Source organism: Alligator mississippiensis, chromosome 9, assembly GCF_030867095.1.
Source record: "Alligator mississippiensis isolate rAllMis1 chromosome 9, rAllMis1, whole genome shotgun sequence".
Lineage (NCBI taxonomy): Eukaryota > Metazoa > Chordata > Crocodylia > Alligatoridae > Alligator > Alligator mississippiensis.
This window is the reverse complement of record NC_081832.1, coordinates 75,664,423-75,680,933: the sequence shown is the minus strand read 5'-3', so window position 1 is coordinate 75,680,933 and position 16,511 is coordinate 75,664,423. Positions and strand designations below refer to the sequence as shown.

General features: G+C 51.6%; 1 protein-coding gene across 1 annotated transcript in view; it reads left to right on the top strand.

Annotated features, from left to right (window-relative positions):
• FAT2 (FAT atypical cadherin 2) overlaps positions 1-16,511 on the top strand; it is a 71,932-nt gene that overhangs the window by 14,604 nt on the left and 40,817 nt on the right. The window contains exons 2-4 of the mRNA XM_019488483.2: positions 1,455-4,737; positions 6,081-6,395; positions 16,176-16,237. Coding sequence (XP_019344028.2) covers positions 1,476-4,737; positions 6,081-6,395; positions 16,176-16,237 — 3,639 coding nt within the window. The 5' untranslated portion in view covers positions 1,455-1,475. The remainder of the gene's footprint in view (positions 1-1,454; positions 4,738-6,080; positions 6,396-16,175; positions 16,238-16,511) is intronic.

The following is a 16,511-nucleotide window of genomic DNA, read 5'->3' as shown; positions in this document are numbered from 1 at the left end:
ACGGTTAGATGTCCACAAGGAGAAGTCAGAGAGGCATCCTGGAAGTTTGCTTTGGACGGGGGGAAATGCTCTGGGGAGAGAAGTAGACCTGGGAGTCATTTGAATAGAGGTAGGAGTTGAATTTGTGCTTGTGGAGAGAAGGTGCGGAGGGAGGAGGGGAACGGACAAAGTCCTGTGGAAAGTGGAAGCAGAGATAAGGAGGATCCTCTCCCGGACGGGGTGAAAAAACAATTAGGGAGGACGCTGTAGCCACGGGATGATGAGAGGAGGATGGTCGACTGTCCCAGGTGACTGACATGCCCCGGAGGATGCGGGTGGAGCGCTGGTTTTGAAAACTGGCTGGGAGAAGGCCAGTTTGGAGCAACTTCAGAGACGCCGGCTAGGGCGGATCCAGTCAAGTGCAGCTGGCTTCGGCTCTGGAATGGAGCTGAAGGAGCTTTGAAATGAAAAGAAGAAGGGATACGGAGAGGCAAAGGCATCCGGAGGCAGGTCCTTTCAAGATAGGAAAGACTAATGCCTGTGTGTGTTGTGAGGGCAAAGACCCAGAGGAGAACAAGAAGTGAAGAGAAGAGTAGAGGAAGGGGCAAGAGTTGGTGCAAGGAAAATGAAGTGAGAGGGGATCCCTGGGGTAAGCGGAGGGATGAAAGGAGGAGAAGGGGCAGACAAGAAATGTCTGCCTCCGTGACAGGGAAGAAGAGGAACTCTATGAAGGGAAGCGGGCTGGAAAGGAAGCTGAGGAGAGGGGGAAGGCCAAGGTCATGTTTTGTTGGATATCTCTTGGAAGACGTTGGCAAAATCCAGACAGGAGCAAGCATGGGCGACTGGTGCCTCCCAAGTCTGGGAGGGCACCAGATTGCCAAGCGGGAAGTGCGGCCGATTGCCGAGCCAGCGGCGAAACCAGAAGTGCACTTCCAGTTTCGTGGCTGGCTCTTCCAGGGGGTGCACGGCCGATCTCAAGGGGTGCACGCGCACCCATGTGCACCCCCTATGCATCGCCAATGGGAGGGAGGAATGCAGGCCAGAGAGCGGAGGACTTGTGCAATGAGTTAGAGATGGAGGAAAGGCAGCTGGGATCGCAGACGGGGGAGTCAATGAGGCGGCACGAAGAAGAGACAATTTAGCGAGGTAACGGCGGAGCTGGAAGAGGAGAGAAGACATTTCAATGAAGGAAGCCAACCTGTCTTCTCCCTTAGACACTCCACAGCTGGAAGGCAGGAGCAGAGGAAGTGGAGGTTGGGGTGAGCCAGGGCTGGGGCCCGCGGGACCGACCGCGGGAGGGGAAAGAGAAGCAGAAGGTAACGATGAGGAACAGAGACAGTCAATGGTTGTGCCAGTGGAGGGAAGAGAAGCGAGGTCAGGGAGGCTGCTCCTTTGGCTGTAACATGTGGGCCTGAATAAAACCGTCTCTGCTCCACATTAGCTGCTCTCTAACTGCTCTCTTTGTCTCTCTTCAGGGCTTGAGAGGACACCCTGCCATGGAAGCCGTTACCGCAAGGTGCGTCCTCAGCTTAGTTATTCTGGTATTTTGCACGACCCAAGGTGGGAGCTCGGAGAAAGGCAACCCCTCCCCTCTGCACTTCACCCACCTCGTTTACAACGCCACCATTTATGAGAACTCGGCCCCCAAGACCTACGTCGAGAGCTACGTCAAAATGGGCATCTACATGAAAGACCCAGACTGGGCCATCCGATACCGAATAGCTTCTGGGGACAACGCTGGCCTCTTTAAAACCGAGGAGCACGTTGTTGGGGATTTCTGCTTCTTGAGGATAAGGACTAGGAGTGGTAACACAGCTCTTTTAAACAGGGAGGTGAAGGACAATTACATGCTGATCATTCAAGCCACCGAGAGGAGCTTTGCCTACGAAGCGTGGGCCAAAGTGTTGGTCCACATTCTGGACCGAAACGACCTGAAACCCCTCTTTTCACCCCCCTCGTACAAAGTCACCATCCGAGAAGACATGCCTCTAAAGACCACGATCGGTGTGGTCAGCGCCACGGACGCCGACCTAGGCCAGAATGCAGATTTCTACTACGCTCTCAACACCCGGTCGCACTTGTTCACCGTGCATCCCACCAGCGGGGTTGTGATGACCGCTGGTAGACTGAATGCTACCCACCGAGGGAAGCACCAGCTGCAGGTCCTGGCTGTGGACAGGATGAGGAAGATCTCGGAGGGCAACGGGTTTGGAAACCTGGCTAGTCTAGTGGTCCAAGTGGAGCCATCTATCAAGAAGCCCCCGGTCATTTCATCCGTGACGGTGACACCACCTGATTCAACTGAAGACCTTCTCTATGCAACGCTGCTGGCGGAGACGTACGGCTCAGAAAGCGAGATAGAGTCGGTCGACATTGTGGGCGGAGATCCAGGGAGGCATTTCAAAGCTATCAAATCGTATGTCGGGAGCCATGAGTTTACGATAGTGTCAACCAAGGAGATTAACTGGCTGAATAACCCACTGGGTTTCAATCTCAGTCTGCAAGCCAAGGACAAGAGCAAACCACCCCTCCACTCTCCGGTTAGAGTTATTCACATCCCTCCTCCCAAACACGTCTCAGCCAGATTTGAGAAAGACGTGTACAAGGTCCAGCTCAGCGAATTCTCCCCACCGGGGAGCCACGTTGCTATGGTTGCAATCACCCCAGTCTTTCCAAATCTGAAATATATGTTGAAACCCTCTCCTGACAGCACAAGTTTTAAGATCAACCCTCGCACGGGGCTGATAACGACAGTCAGGTTCATGGACTTCCACGAGCAGCCTCAGTTTGAACTGGACGTGACAACCACCAACAGTCATGCCTTCACCACCATCGTTGTTGACATCATTGATTGCAACAACCACGCTCCGAGCTTTACTCAGTCTTCGTACCACAGCAACTTTGATGAAAACCTTTCTTCCGGCACCAGTGTCCTAACAGTGAGAGCCACTGATCAGGACCACGGGGAGAACGGCTTTGTCACCTACAGTATAGCCAACCAGAAATCCGTTCCCTTTGTCATTGACCCATATTCAGGCACAATCTCCACCACCAAGCCAATGGACTATGAACTGATGCAACGATGGTACCACCTACGGGTCTGGGCTGCAGACTGGGGCTCGCCCTTCCGCCACGAAACAGAGGTTTATGTCTCCCTCATGTTAAGCAACCTAAATGACAACGCCCCCGTGTTTGAGAAGGCCAACTGCAATGGAAGCATCCCCCGGGACCTACCTATCGGGGGTGCGGTGGCCATGGTATCTGCCATTGATATCGATGAGCTGCAGCACGTTAAATATGAAATCATGTCTGGCAACGAGCTGCGGCATTTTGAGCTGAACCCCATCTCTGGAGTCATCTCCCTGAGCACCTCCTTCAGGGACCTCCCAGGGGGACGACTGCCCTTCTACTCTCTGAAAATAACTGCTACAGATGGAGAGAACTATGCTCTGCCCACCTCTGTGAACATCACCGTGGTCAGCCCAGGTTTCCCAGTCCAAATGCAGTGTGAGGAGACAGGGGTGCTGAAGCAGCTGACGGAGACAATCATCCACTCCATCGAGTCTCAGTCTCAAGGCCACGGCCAAGAGGACGAAACAACTCTGAACCTGTATCTCATCAACCATCATGCACCGCAATTTGATGATACCTTCCCAAGATCTATCGATATCATGGAGACTGTCCCAGTCAACTCCACCATCGTTGACTTGGTAGCTGTGGACCCTGACACTGGCTTCAATGGCAAATTGGTATATGTGATCTCTGATGGGAATGAGGACAGCTGCTTTACTATTGATGCAGAAACGGGTCTCCTTCAGGTGTTTGCTCCTGTAGACCATGAGCGTACAAGCTGCTACATCCTTAACATTACCGTATATGATCTCGGCACTCCGCAGAAGTCAGCTTGGAAACTCCTGGCGGTGAATGTGTTGGACGCCAATGACAATGCCCCTAAATTCCCACAAGGTGCATACTGGGTGGCGATACCCGAACACGTAACAACAGGGACAACAATAGCACAAGTAAAAGCAGAGGATGTGGATACAGATGGCAACGGAAGGATAAAATACTCCCTCTTGACCCCCACAGATAAATTTGCCATTCATAGTGTCAGTGGGGAGGTGACAGTGATTGGACCCCTGGACAGAGAACTATGGCCTCGCTATGTGCTCAAAATAGAAGCGAGGGACCAGCCAACAACGGGCCATCCGCTGTTTTCGGTCACCGATGTGGTTGTGACTTTGGATGATGTCAATGACAACGCTCCACGCTGCATCCCAGATCTCAACGCGGTGAAGGTCCCAGAGGACTTGCCCCTCGGGACCATCCTGCTGTTCCTGGAGACCTTTGATCCGGACACTGGCTTTGGGGGCGAGGTGGCGTACAGCTTCCTCAATGACCAGGAGAAAGTGTTCCACCTGGACAGATCGACGGGGGCTCTCAGCTTGGAGAAGGAGCTAGACTATGAGAAAAGGGACTCTTATAATCTGACCGTGCAGGTCAGCGATGGGGGAAAGCCTCTCTCCCGCTCGTCCCTCTGCCACGTGGAAGTCACCGTCCTGGATGTGAACGAGAACTTGCACCCTCCTCGTTTCTCCTCCTTCGTGTTCACCGGCTGGGTGCAAGAGAACAGCCCCGAGGGGACATCAGTCATGACGGTCGCTGCACAGGATGCGGATAAGGGGAAGGATGGAGAGCTCCAATATTTCATCCGTGAGGGCACGGGCCTGTCTGTCTTCCGTATCGAGAAGGACACAGGTAATTGTTATGTTTGTCCAAGGCATTTGCCAAGAAATGCAAATTCACCAAGAAATGACTCCTACAAGTGTGGGATAGAGTACTGCTAGCCTGGTGGGCATAGACTATATTGTAACAAGGTAAAACTATGCATGCATTGCCATCAGCAGATTCAACTGAAAAATAACTTAATATTCACACATGCGGATTCAACACATTCACATCTCTCAGAGTCATGACCACCTCGGGTCAGGGGCAGTTTAGAGAGTGGCTTAAATGATGCCCCGCGACTAGCAGAACCCTTCTGGATCCTAAACTGTTTGCAAAGCCTGTGGGTTTTTTGCCAGCTATACACGTTCACGGGAGTGCAATATGCACCCTCAGGTATGGCAGGAAGAGCTTGGACCTCCTCTTTAGGGTCTCCATGATGGGAAGAGACCTTCCAAGACCAGGCAAAGTTCCTAATACCCCTCTAGGAGAAGCCACGCAGCATGATTAGGATTAGACTGTACTCCGCTGCCCCTTTCCACATCCCTTCTTGGCCTTCATTGGCCACACTCTGGGATTTCTTGGGTAGGATATTTGCACAGGCTGTTGGAGAATCAGCTTCAAGCCTGTCCTTTGACTGAGGGGCTCCAGACCCACAACATTGGCAAGGGTACCCCGACCTGTCTGCAACAGGGCAATCTGCAGTGGGGTGCACTCAGCCTCTCATGTCGATGCTGCACGACTGAGATGCTCCTTCAACCAGAGAGAAGCTGCATCTCGGTAGCCTGGGGATTATAGCAGTCACCTGGGGAGGCAGGGAGCCTGGGGTTGAGACCTCCCCACCCTATAACATGACAGTTAGATGCTCACCCAGGATAAATGGGAGAGCTGGGTTCAAATCCCCATGTGCAGAAGAGGGCATTGAACCTTCATGACCTGGGGCAAGTGGCCTAATGACTGAGCTATTAGTTAAAACAAAAAAACAGAGGCCCCTTCTCCTTTCCTGCTACAGTAAATCTAATCCCAGTGAATTCTTTCCCAGCCAAAATTATTCAGAAATAATTTCAGGAGGACTAAAAGCACTTGTGGCAGTGGTGGCCAACTGAAACCACGTCCACCCAGCCCAGCCCTAATCCCAACAAACTCTTTGGTCTTTTCCTTCACCAGCCACCCTCAAGGCATGCCGTTTCTACTTCGAAAATAATTTCTGCAGGATAGGCACCCATTTCAGTGAGGAGACAGAGATGTCCTCCACAGTGACCCAGACCTGGTAGTGGGTCACAGCCACATTTAATCACATCAGCTTTAAGGGTAACACTCTTCAGGTTTGTTGGACTTCTCTGAGCCCAGGATAAGAGCTTACTTAACTCTTCCAGGTACAATCCTGACCATGGGACCACTGGACCGAGAGGCCACCTCTCACTACTGGCTGACCGTGTTAGCTGTGGACCTAGGATCTGTTCCTCTGTCCTCTGTGACTGAGATTTTCATTGAGGTCACTGACATCAATGACAACCCACCCCTGATGTCCAGACCTGTCTTTTATACGGCTGTAATGGAGAACTCTCCACCAAACACCTCTGTCCTGCAGCTTGATGCCAGCGACCCGGACTCCAGCTCCAAAGGGAAGTTGACTTTCCACATCCTAAATGGAAACCCCCAGGGATTCTTCGCCATTCACCCCGGCACAGGTAAGGGCTGAACACACCCAGTGTCTGCATTTTAAGCTCTGTGTTGCACACTCAGGGCTTCTGAGAGCATAACCAATGCAGAGTAGTGTGCAGAGCTGGTCTCTAAAGCAGTGTTTTGTGCGACTGCGGCCGCTTCCTGTGTCCAAAACCCGCATCGCAACATCTGTTGAGAGGTCCATCCATATTTCTGGAAGCTGTCACGGTCTTAACTGCAGCCACGCGGCTCTCAAAAAGAAGCAGCATTCATGCTCCCAAGGGTATATAGATCAAAGAGATTCAAATAATTAGTTTTACTCTTCTTGGGAATCAAACACATGGTTGTGCAACAGAGGCCAGTAGCACGTAGATCACCACCAGTAGGACATGCCCCAATGGAAGGGACTTTGTTCAGGGACCAGAACGATCGCTGTGAGGCATTCATTACTTATGAAAGATGACTCTAATGGGGTTTGGGTACTCCGGGTTTGCTACCAATATCCCTTCAGCCTTGCTCTGCCATCTGCCTAGACCGTGTCTTTCATCTCAGGGATTAGCTGGCAGATCACTTAGAGTCTTCCAAAGCCCACCGATGTTTCGTGTAAACAGTCCCTAAGACTATTACAGTGGCTCTGACATGGGGCCCGTCTAATAGCAAAAGCCTTGCCACACCCCTCATTAGATCCACCCTTGGAAACAGAGGGAGGAAAAGCAAAGCGTCTGAGGATGTAATGAGATTAATTAGTGGCGTTGGGCCAAGGTGAGTGTTGTCAGACTAGTGCAGTGGGTTGCAGGTCTGCACCGTGCTTATTTCCTTGCTCTCAGACTGCGGCCGGAGCCCGCTCCACGGAAGGGGCGTGCGAATTAGCTTGTTGCCCCGCGGCGTCCTCCAACCTCCCCCGTTGCTGGTTGAGAAGTGGATTCAGGGCTTCCCAAGGGAAAGATACTGCAGGGCTGAGCGTATGGGGCTGCTTAAGGGAAAAGAGCAATGTGCAAATACAGAAAGACTCCAAAGGGAAGAGCCAGGAGAGACTCATAGGGCTTGTCTGTGCCAGTGCGGGCTTAGAGAGGACAGGACTAAGTGCTCCCCACCTACCCAAAGCCCCCAATGCTCCCTTGAACCAGAAGTTTGCAGAGGACACTACTTCCCACTGCCTTTTCTCGGACCTGCCAGTGCCAGAGGGCTCAAAAGTAGGTTTTGGGAGCAAATTCAGAGCAGCCTAGCAAGAAAATTGCTCTCTCTCCATGATGTGCCACTAGACGAGCCCAGATCCCTTCTACTGACCTTGTACAATGCTCTTGGGAGGACAACGGGGTATGCTAGGGATCACCACGGGGTGGGACTCATAGCCCTCCCACCTATCAAGTCTCCCTCCCCTTCCCAGCCCTCTGGGTCACCTGTAACCAGTTGCCCAGCATCCAGATGCTACAGCCTGTGTGTGGAAGTAGTGACAAAATCCAGATGTTTGCTGAAGAGCCAACCGGCCTCTCAGCCAAGCCCTATGTTGCCACCTGCAGCCCTACAAAAAATGAGGCACTCAGGCATGAGCTTTCTCCCATCCTCCACCCTCCAAACCCTGCAGCCCAGGGGTTATTTGCACGTGATGAGAGATGCTCTCATCGGCCCTGTAAGAAACTCAAGTGCTGATCTTATCGAGTGGGCACTTGGGGGAGGTCTCGCCTTTCAATCCCAAGCTCGAATAGTTCAGGGACCGGCTTCCAAACCTCATCAGGACTCATTGCTCATCCCTTTGACTTGCATGTCATCCAAACCACAAGGCTTGCCTGGGAACATTGGCATGCATTGCTCAGTTTATAGGCAAGTACGGAGCGTAATTATAAAGAAGCCATTCATAGCTGCTGCCAGAGAAAGTCACAGCTTGTCTAAATTTTTGGGCTGTAGGCACCGTATTGTAAAAGCAATGCTGAGTTCACTGTGTGGAAAGGAATATGCTACTTGCTCCATTAAAATAGCTGCAAATATGATACCCCAAGGTGAGCAGCAGCAAGGTGGTGCTGAGATGAGGGAGGATGATCTCTTTAACATGGGGAAAGCAATCAGGACTCATGGTCAAGGTGATATCTTTTATTAGACCAACTAGATTTCAATAAAAGATAAAAGATATCACCTCGACCACAAGTCCTGATTGCTTTTTCCTCTAGACCAACACAGCTACAACCTGGATACCTTTAATGTGGGGGTTCACTTGAGCCTCTCCAAAACAACGGTGGTTACACAAAGCAAAGTTAGAAGATTTTCCTAACGTAATGCAAATTGAGTGACTTCACCTACACAAAAAGTCAAAAGGGAGACAGGACCTGGAGAAATATGTGGCACCATGAAGTCTTTAGAGCTATTAAGCCAGTCCCACAGGGTTATTTTTCTCCCCAAAAACTCTAGATTTATGTTCAGAATGGAGTTTTTCCCACCCAAAAATGCTCATCTTTTCTTACAAAAAAGTAAAAAGCCCATAAGAAGGTGTAGAAGGGCTTTTCCAAACCAGCAGCGTTTCAATGGAGGTCTGCATGATCCAGATGCATCCATGCTGCCTCTGGATGGACATCCCACCACAGGAGACCGGTTTGGAGCGGGTGAGCTTGCGGCCAGACTTGACTGGGAAAGTCTCACTCTCTTTGCATTGTTCTGAGCCGTGATTCATTTCAAGAGGAAACCGCAGAGGCTATTGTTGTGAGTCACGCGATTTCAGCTAAGACTGGAGGGGAAGAGAAGCAACCTAATGGGTTCGGGACATGATCCAACAGTGCATTTGGAAGGGGAGCTCTGAAAGTTAGAGACTGACACAGCCCAGGCTGTGAGGCTCCTCACCTACCCCAGTAAAACCCAGGCAAATAAGGGTTCATGTTACAGTGAAAAATGGCTCAGTCCCAAAACCAGCCAATGCACCCAAGATGCATCGAGAAGGGAAGACCGGCTATGCCCTTTGACGGTAGGAGGGAACACAAGCAGAGCTGATTGGGAAAGGACTGTAAAAAACTTCCTTCTGGAGCAATAAAAAAAGCAGGAGAAGGCAGGAAAAAAAAAGGCTTTTGACAAGATCCATTCCCCACTTTGCTGCACCAAAGGCTGGTGCCTGCATTAGGACACATGCACATTGTTGTCAAAGGCCCCTGGCTGCATCCAGGCACCTAAGGATCCTCCCATCACAGCCCCACCACCATAATTCACCCTCTCCCCAGTTCTCTTCAAGATCTCTCCCCCAATGGTGTTCAGCCTCCAGCCACCTGGGGAAACTGGGCCTGCTGGGAGATAGGCATCTGTCTGGTGGAATAGAGCCAGGCGTGCTGGGGCTTTGGTTTCCACTGGTGATGAAGGGGGTTGAGCAGACAGCTCTGTGGGCTGAAGGTCTTCCCATAGCTGCCCTGCTCTCCCAAACCATCCCTCTCTTCCCGGGGCGATGTAGTATCGCAACCTTGGGGACCTTCCAGCCCTTGGTGCCTCTGCTCAGAGAGGAGCAGGAAGGGCAGCCAAACCCCAGCTCTGCCTGACGCCCACTTGCTAATGCTCCACGACTTAGCCTGGAGAAGGTTTTGCAACAGCGCAGCATTTGAATCCATGAGATTGGATCCATGTCTCTGCAGCCCACAGCATAAACCCAGGCGCCCGTAAGCTCCAATCTGCACCCAGCCCTAACTTTGCGTGACAAGATGGAGATAACGTGATCTCGGTCTGGCCTGCACGCTACTTATTGCAGACCTATGTCATGGCTAAATGGGAAATCAGCCCTTTCCTTTGCTGTCTCAGAGTTAGAGGAGTTTAAAAGGCCGCCCTTGGGAATGCCCCCTTCACAAGGAGTCTGCCCCTGACAGCACTGAAACATTGCCCGCTCGTGGCCTGCTGAGAAAGGGCAGGGAGGAAGAGGGAGAGTAAATGAAAAGCCAACAAAGAGGGGGAAAAACATTAGAAAATGATGACCTACTGAGGTCCCTTCCAACCCTAACATCTATGTATTTATGAATCTATGAAAATGAAGATGAAGCATTCGTGCCACTGGCAATGGATTATCTCCAGCCCAACCCTGCAGGCAGTACTTGAGACATCATTTGTGATGGAAACGTGTTCAGATGTGAATATGGGGTTTGTGCCACACAAAAGAGTCCTTCTTGGGTATTGAGTGGGATCCAGGGCCCACGGGAAAGGGTCGTCCTGGAGCGCATCAGCATGGCGAAGAACTCACAACTACTTGTCTCTTCGTTAGTGGGATCCTCTTAAAGACACAGCAAGCAGTGCAGCTTGGGGGTGTCAAGGTTTTGATTTAAAACTGCACATCTGGCCCACACTTGTGTCAGCTGCAGCTGCTCCATGGCTCCCTTGGTACATCAGGTCCCCATCTTCTTCTCCCACCGCAGGCAATGATTTCAGCAGGATCTCGTACCTCTGATCGTCTACTCTTCCCCGCGGAGTGCACGTTCTCCAGCTGACTGTCACAAGGGTAGGAAGCAACAGGCTTCTCTAAGACCAGCTGCACGGGGTAGGCAATACTTGTGTGAGGCCATTTCCCTCTTTCATCTCCAAACAGAGGGCTGCATTCAGCGCAGACAGGCTGATGACACCGGAGTTTAAGTCCTCGCCTGAATTGAAAGGCCAGCCCCGAGTCTCAAGTTTCTTACCCTCACGGTTCTGCAACAAGCCTCTACCTGCTTGGGTTTGTTCCAGCTGCAAATCCTCGGGCTTTTGTTACCAAGCCTCGCATTCCTGGACTTGACTCTTGGCATTAGGAACTGGAGCTGCAAATCTCAGTTGTGCGGCTCATCTCTGCAGCAAACCTGCTTTGAGCAGGGCACAGGAGATGTCGCTCCTAAAGACAACGGGAGCCCGAAATGCATCCGCTTCTTTATGTTTGGAAGATGGTTGCAAGGACCATGTTTTGTTCCTCATCGGCAATGTGCAGGGCAGACCCCATGGCTTCAAGGGGTGATGCCCATGCCACGATTCCCCGCCCTGAGGGATCCCCCTCTACCGACCACATTGGGAACAGGGGACGTCTGTGCCATCTCGAAAGCCACATGTCATTTCAATACGTAACCTGTGCAACTCACTGCCACAAGACATCGTCACATCCAGGAGCATAGCAGGAGCCTACCCTGGATGATCAAGGAAATGGATAATGAAAAACAAGCCCTATTATCTGAGATCCAATCATTTAATATTGCCTAGGTGATATAAATCCCCACAATTCAGGGTTATGTCAACCACTGTCAGGGTTTCGAAGGAATGATAGGATCGTAGAGAAGTTGGGCTGGAAGGGAGCTGCAGAGGTAATCTACTCCAACCCCTGCCTGAGGCAGGATCAGCCCTTATCCAAACCTATGCAACCCAATCTAAACCCTACGTAAGACTACTGTCGACTCTTGCAGCCGTACCACCCTACCCTGCCTCAAGTGAAGCAGGGGAACATTCCCCTTTGGGTATGTTAGTCCATAATTGTCCATCAAGGGGTATTTTTACACCTTCCTCTGAAGCACCTGGCCACATTCAGAGACAGCATCCATCGCTTCCTATGTCCCTATATTCACGTGCTAGCCTCTTCCTAGGTGTACCTGCCTCCTTTGGCTAATCCTTTGTAAGAGGCCAGCTGCACAGCTCTTGCACCCGCTGGTGAAGTTGCCCCCTGCCACGGGAAGTTACCTCTTAGCACTGTCAGGACAAGGCGGGGGCTTTGCTCCTAGCCCCCAGGCAAACCTGCTGCAGACTTCTGCAAAACTTCCCAGATTTTTGGAGTCGGAGCCATGGATCCCAAAAGGGAGAACATGAATGGAAAGAATGGGATGTGAGGGAGAGGATGGGAAGGACCACTCACTCAGCTGGTCTGACCTCCTGCATAATCAGGAAAAGACAAGGATCCAAGTGAGCGGCCCATCCAGCTTGGGCGGGTGAGACAGGCCAGTGTCTGCACCCAACCACCCCCAAGACAGCAATGAGGCTAATATGACCCCCAGCCACCTGCCCGACGTGACCAGGTTGGCGGAGTGGAGTGGGGGTAGGATCCAATGTGTCTGGAGCGAAGCTCGAATTCGCATCTCTGGAGCTGCTTTGCTACTGCAATCCCTTCCTCTGCCTCCCAGGCCTCTGAGAGCCACACAGGGACCCCTCTCGTCAGCCTGGCATCTCAGACTTGGCTAAGAGAGAGCTCAGTCAGAAAGGCTCCCGGTGCCTTTAAGGACAGCAGTAGATGGAGAAGCCACCACTCCCTTTGGTAGCTCCTTGCTCAAAATTTGGGCTGCACAATTGAGGAGTGGCTAATGAGGAGGAGACAAGAAAAGAAAGAGGATGCAGCAGACAAGGGAGGGGACGGAGGGAAAGCTCAGCTCCGCTGCGGCCTGCAGAAGTTATTGTTGTTTGGGAGTCAGCAACACGGCACTGTTGCTCTTGCTGCTCCTGTCCCAACACGACTCGCTTCCCTTTCCCTTATTCCAACAATGAGCAAGAGGCAGCCGGTGGCTGCAGGCAAAAGTGAGCCGTTCCCACTAACCCGCATGCAGGCACCTCCAGGAGGAGCCTTCCCTGGCCTCGCAAAGGAGGGGAGGCCCGGGGCTTGGAAGCCAATACAGGACATGAGTTAATTTGCAAGTGATGCACAGGCTGGTTTGAAGACAGTAAAGAGGAGGAGACAACCTGGGAGCAAACAGGTTTTGCTTGGCTCTTCAAGGGGATCCTCTAAAGCCACCTCCCCACTGAATGATTAACTCTGCTGTAAAAGGTGGCCGGGAATTACCAGCTCCGATTGCATCAGAGCTGGGGCTGCGTTGTCTCTGAAGCCCCAGTCCGGAGGCCTGCAATCCCGCCTTCCCACTGGGTGTCCAGGTATGCTGTGCACTGGGGTATGGGCCAGAACACAGGCCAACAAGCGGAGATGATTTTAAACCCCCTTAGGTTTAAAATCAACTCCACTTAGGAAGGCCAGGTAGCATTTACCAAAGTGGAAAGGAAAGCCCTTATTTTCCCCCTTCACATTTTCTGGGAAGCAGTGAGTTGTCGGCTTGGAGGAAACAGCACGAACAGCAGGGCGTGAACGTCTCTTTGGGGGACCACCACTGATGGCAGCGCTCGTCCCATAATGCTTTCCACTTCTATGCCAGCCCGTAGGTGAAGAGAGCATAGGGCAGAGTAGCAGCAAATCAAAACCAGTCTGAGTTTTCCCTTGAATCCAACCCAGCCCCTGTGTCTCCGTGCACTCAGCTGCTGCAATGCATACGGATGCCTTCTCCAGCTTACGTGTTCGGGGGGAGCACAGCCCCACGGCTCTGTGTGGGAACCTGTATCATTAACCATTAACCACGAGAGCTTTCAGATCTCATTACCGAGTGCTTAACAAACCATGGAGAGGAATCAGTAGCTGCAACCAGGCAGGAGGTGGGGGGCAAAGGGCAGGGAAATAAGCTTGTCCCTCAGATGCTGGGGGACAGATATGGGAATTCAGGCGTAAGGCACAAAGAGCCAGTGAGGAGTGCTGGAAGGTGCTGTTGAAAGAGGCCAGACAGGATGGAAATCAGCCCCCCCGGTCAGCGGGACTGGTTGCAGGGGGGGCATATGCCCCCCCTGACTAAGGCGGCACCAGTCGCCGCTGGTCCTCTGTACACCACAAAGGATTTTAGGGCACTGGGGAGCTACAGAAGGCAGTGCACACAAAGGTTGGTGCCCAGTGAAGAAGGTGTAGACGTGCCCTTAGCCCCCAGTGGGAGTGTCTACACGTGCATTTACACCAGCTTAAATTTACTGTGCAGTAAGTTACCATGCAATAAGCAGGAATAGGCCAGCATCTACACATGCAGGCATTAAAGTGCATTAACGCTGTATGTGGACTGATTTGGGACTAAAGTTAGTTCCAAGTCAGTCCACACACACAGTGTTACTGCGCAGTAAGGCGTCTACATGTGCCTTACTGCGCAGTAACTAATCGGGCGTAAATTTGATACCTGGATGATGCAGGTATCAAATTTACGCTCAAGTTGGTGTAAGTCACCATATTTACTGCACAGTATGGGCGTGCACCTGTAGACACACACCTGTATTGAGCAGTGATTTTGGTTACTGCGCAGTAAATGAGCACGTGTAGACGCACCCAGTGATGCTAGTACAGAATAATGGCGACCAGTGTGTCCCAGTGCATTTGCCCCCCCTTCCAACACAGTTTCCCAGCTGCTATGGCACTTTGCTACAGTCCTGCTTGTTTCCGCTTCTACCACCAAGCCGCAGAAGAGTCTCAGCTTTGCCTCCTTTTGGCGACCAACTCTTTGCCAACAGGGCGATCTCACCCCAGTTCCCCCCCTTCCGCTGCCACGTGACGCCCACCCTGCCCACTTCCTCCTGCTCTGTGCATGCCAGGTACCAGGTCACTGTCCCTCTCATGGAGCAGTCCTGAGATGAAGAGAAGCAAAGGGCATGGCCTGGGCATTGCTACACGACCCCTGCACGGCAGTCAGCATATGCAGCGCAGGAGCAATGGGGAGGAGGCTATTCTCACAGCCACCATCTTTAGCACCATCCAGCATGACAATGATGTGACATTAAGTCCTGATTCAGCACTTAAGCATGGACGTGCATTCCTTCCTGACTCTTTTCCATGGCAAAAGTGTGAGTTTAAGGTCTCTCGGTGGCCACAGACTCTTTCTAACTCTTCTCCTCTTGCTCCGATGCACAGAGCAAGATTTGGGAGGGCGGGGGGGAAGAATCCAGGACGTACATCGCATATAGCCTGTTCGGGGAGTCTTGTTATAACACATTAAGAAGAGCTGCTTTTACAAACAGCAAATAAATGTTTTGAGTTGCTGCCAGTGCCAAACACATACAACGCCAGAGAGAACAAGTAATCGCTGGGTGCCAAACTGTGAACCGTGCTTCAAACTCCTAACCAGAGCTGTGCCCCAAGCTGCTTGTTGCTTCCTGCAGCTCTATGAAATGCTCTGCACTTCAAAACACGTTCACAAAGGGATCCGCAGTGCAGCGAAAGTCCTAATGATATCTGGCCAGTCTGTAATCTACCTTTTGGGCTGGAGCAGCACATTAAGTCACTAGCATTCCTGTTTTAACACCTCCGCAAAAGCTTCAGGGCATTTTGTGCGTTTGCTATGTGTTTCTAAAAAAAATAAAAAAACCAATAAATTGGATTTGCAGCAGGTGGTAGAAGGAGAGAAAAGAGGTTTGAGCACAGCTTTGACAAGGAGAATTACATGGACAGATAGGTGCATGCACACACACACTCCACCAGCCGTGCACAGGGCTCCAAAAATGTAAAATCAGGAGCCAGACCTCGACCCCCGCTCCAGGAAATGTGCTTAAGAGTAACAATTTAAAAAAATATAGCAATGCCTATTCAGTTCCTTTTAATTTGCATGTGGGGTTCGGAGCCTGTGGGGTGCATTCAGTCTCATGTCGAGGTTTTCTCTACAACCAGACAGGCTAGAAACATAGGCAGTGGGGAGCAGGTACTAGCTGACTGGCCTTTAGCAAGCAGCTAACCCAAAAGGGATGCAGACAGGCAACCCCAGTATAACTCGCAGTGGTCGGACTTTACCGCTCGTTTTTTCAAGCGTGCAAGAACGTGTCTTCTACCCACAGGCTGAGAAAGGTCAGGCAGGACTGCCGGACTGTAAAACCATTGCCTTTCCTAGCGTGGGGGTGGGAAGTACTTGCTCTTAACTGTTCTCTCGCCTTTCCCATCAGTTTGATTCAAAGGGGTGGTTGGCGCTGGAGTCTTTGGCTCGGCTTGGGGGTTTGGAGGAGCGTTGTGTGCCATGCCACAGACCGCAAGGTTTGCAACTCAAAGGGTACCTCTGTCTTGGCAGGTCTGGTCTCTACCACTACACGGCAGCTGGATCGAGAATACAAGGCTGAACATATCCTCGAGGTGGGTAATATGACGATGGAGTAATTAGCTGCATTTACCTAAAGCAGTTTAAGTCCTCAAAGAACATTTCCTTGCAAGTCAGAGCACACAAGTCTCATACCAGCAGCTCTCAATGGCTGGGGAAGTTAATTAAAATTGCTCTGTGTTTGTGTGTGGGTGGGGAGGGAGGTGCACGGGTGCGTGGGGAGAGTATGTGTATGTGTGTTGCCCCGTGTGGTGACCACAGAAATACTTTTGAGGTTTTTCCTAACAAAAGATGGGTGCAAAGAGCCTA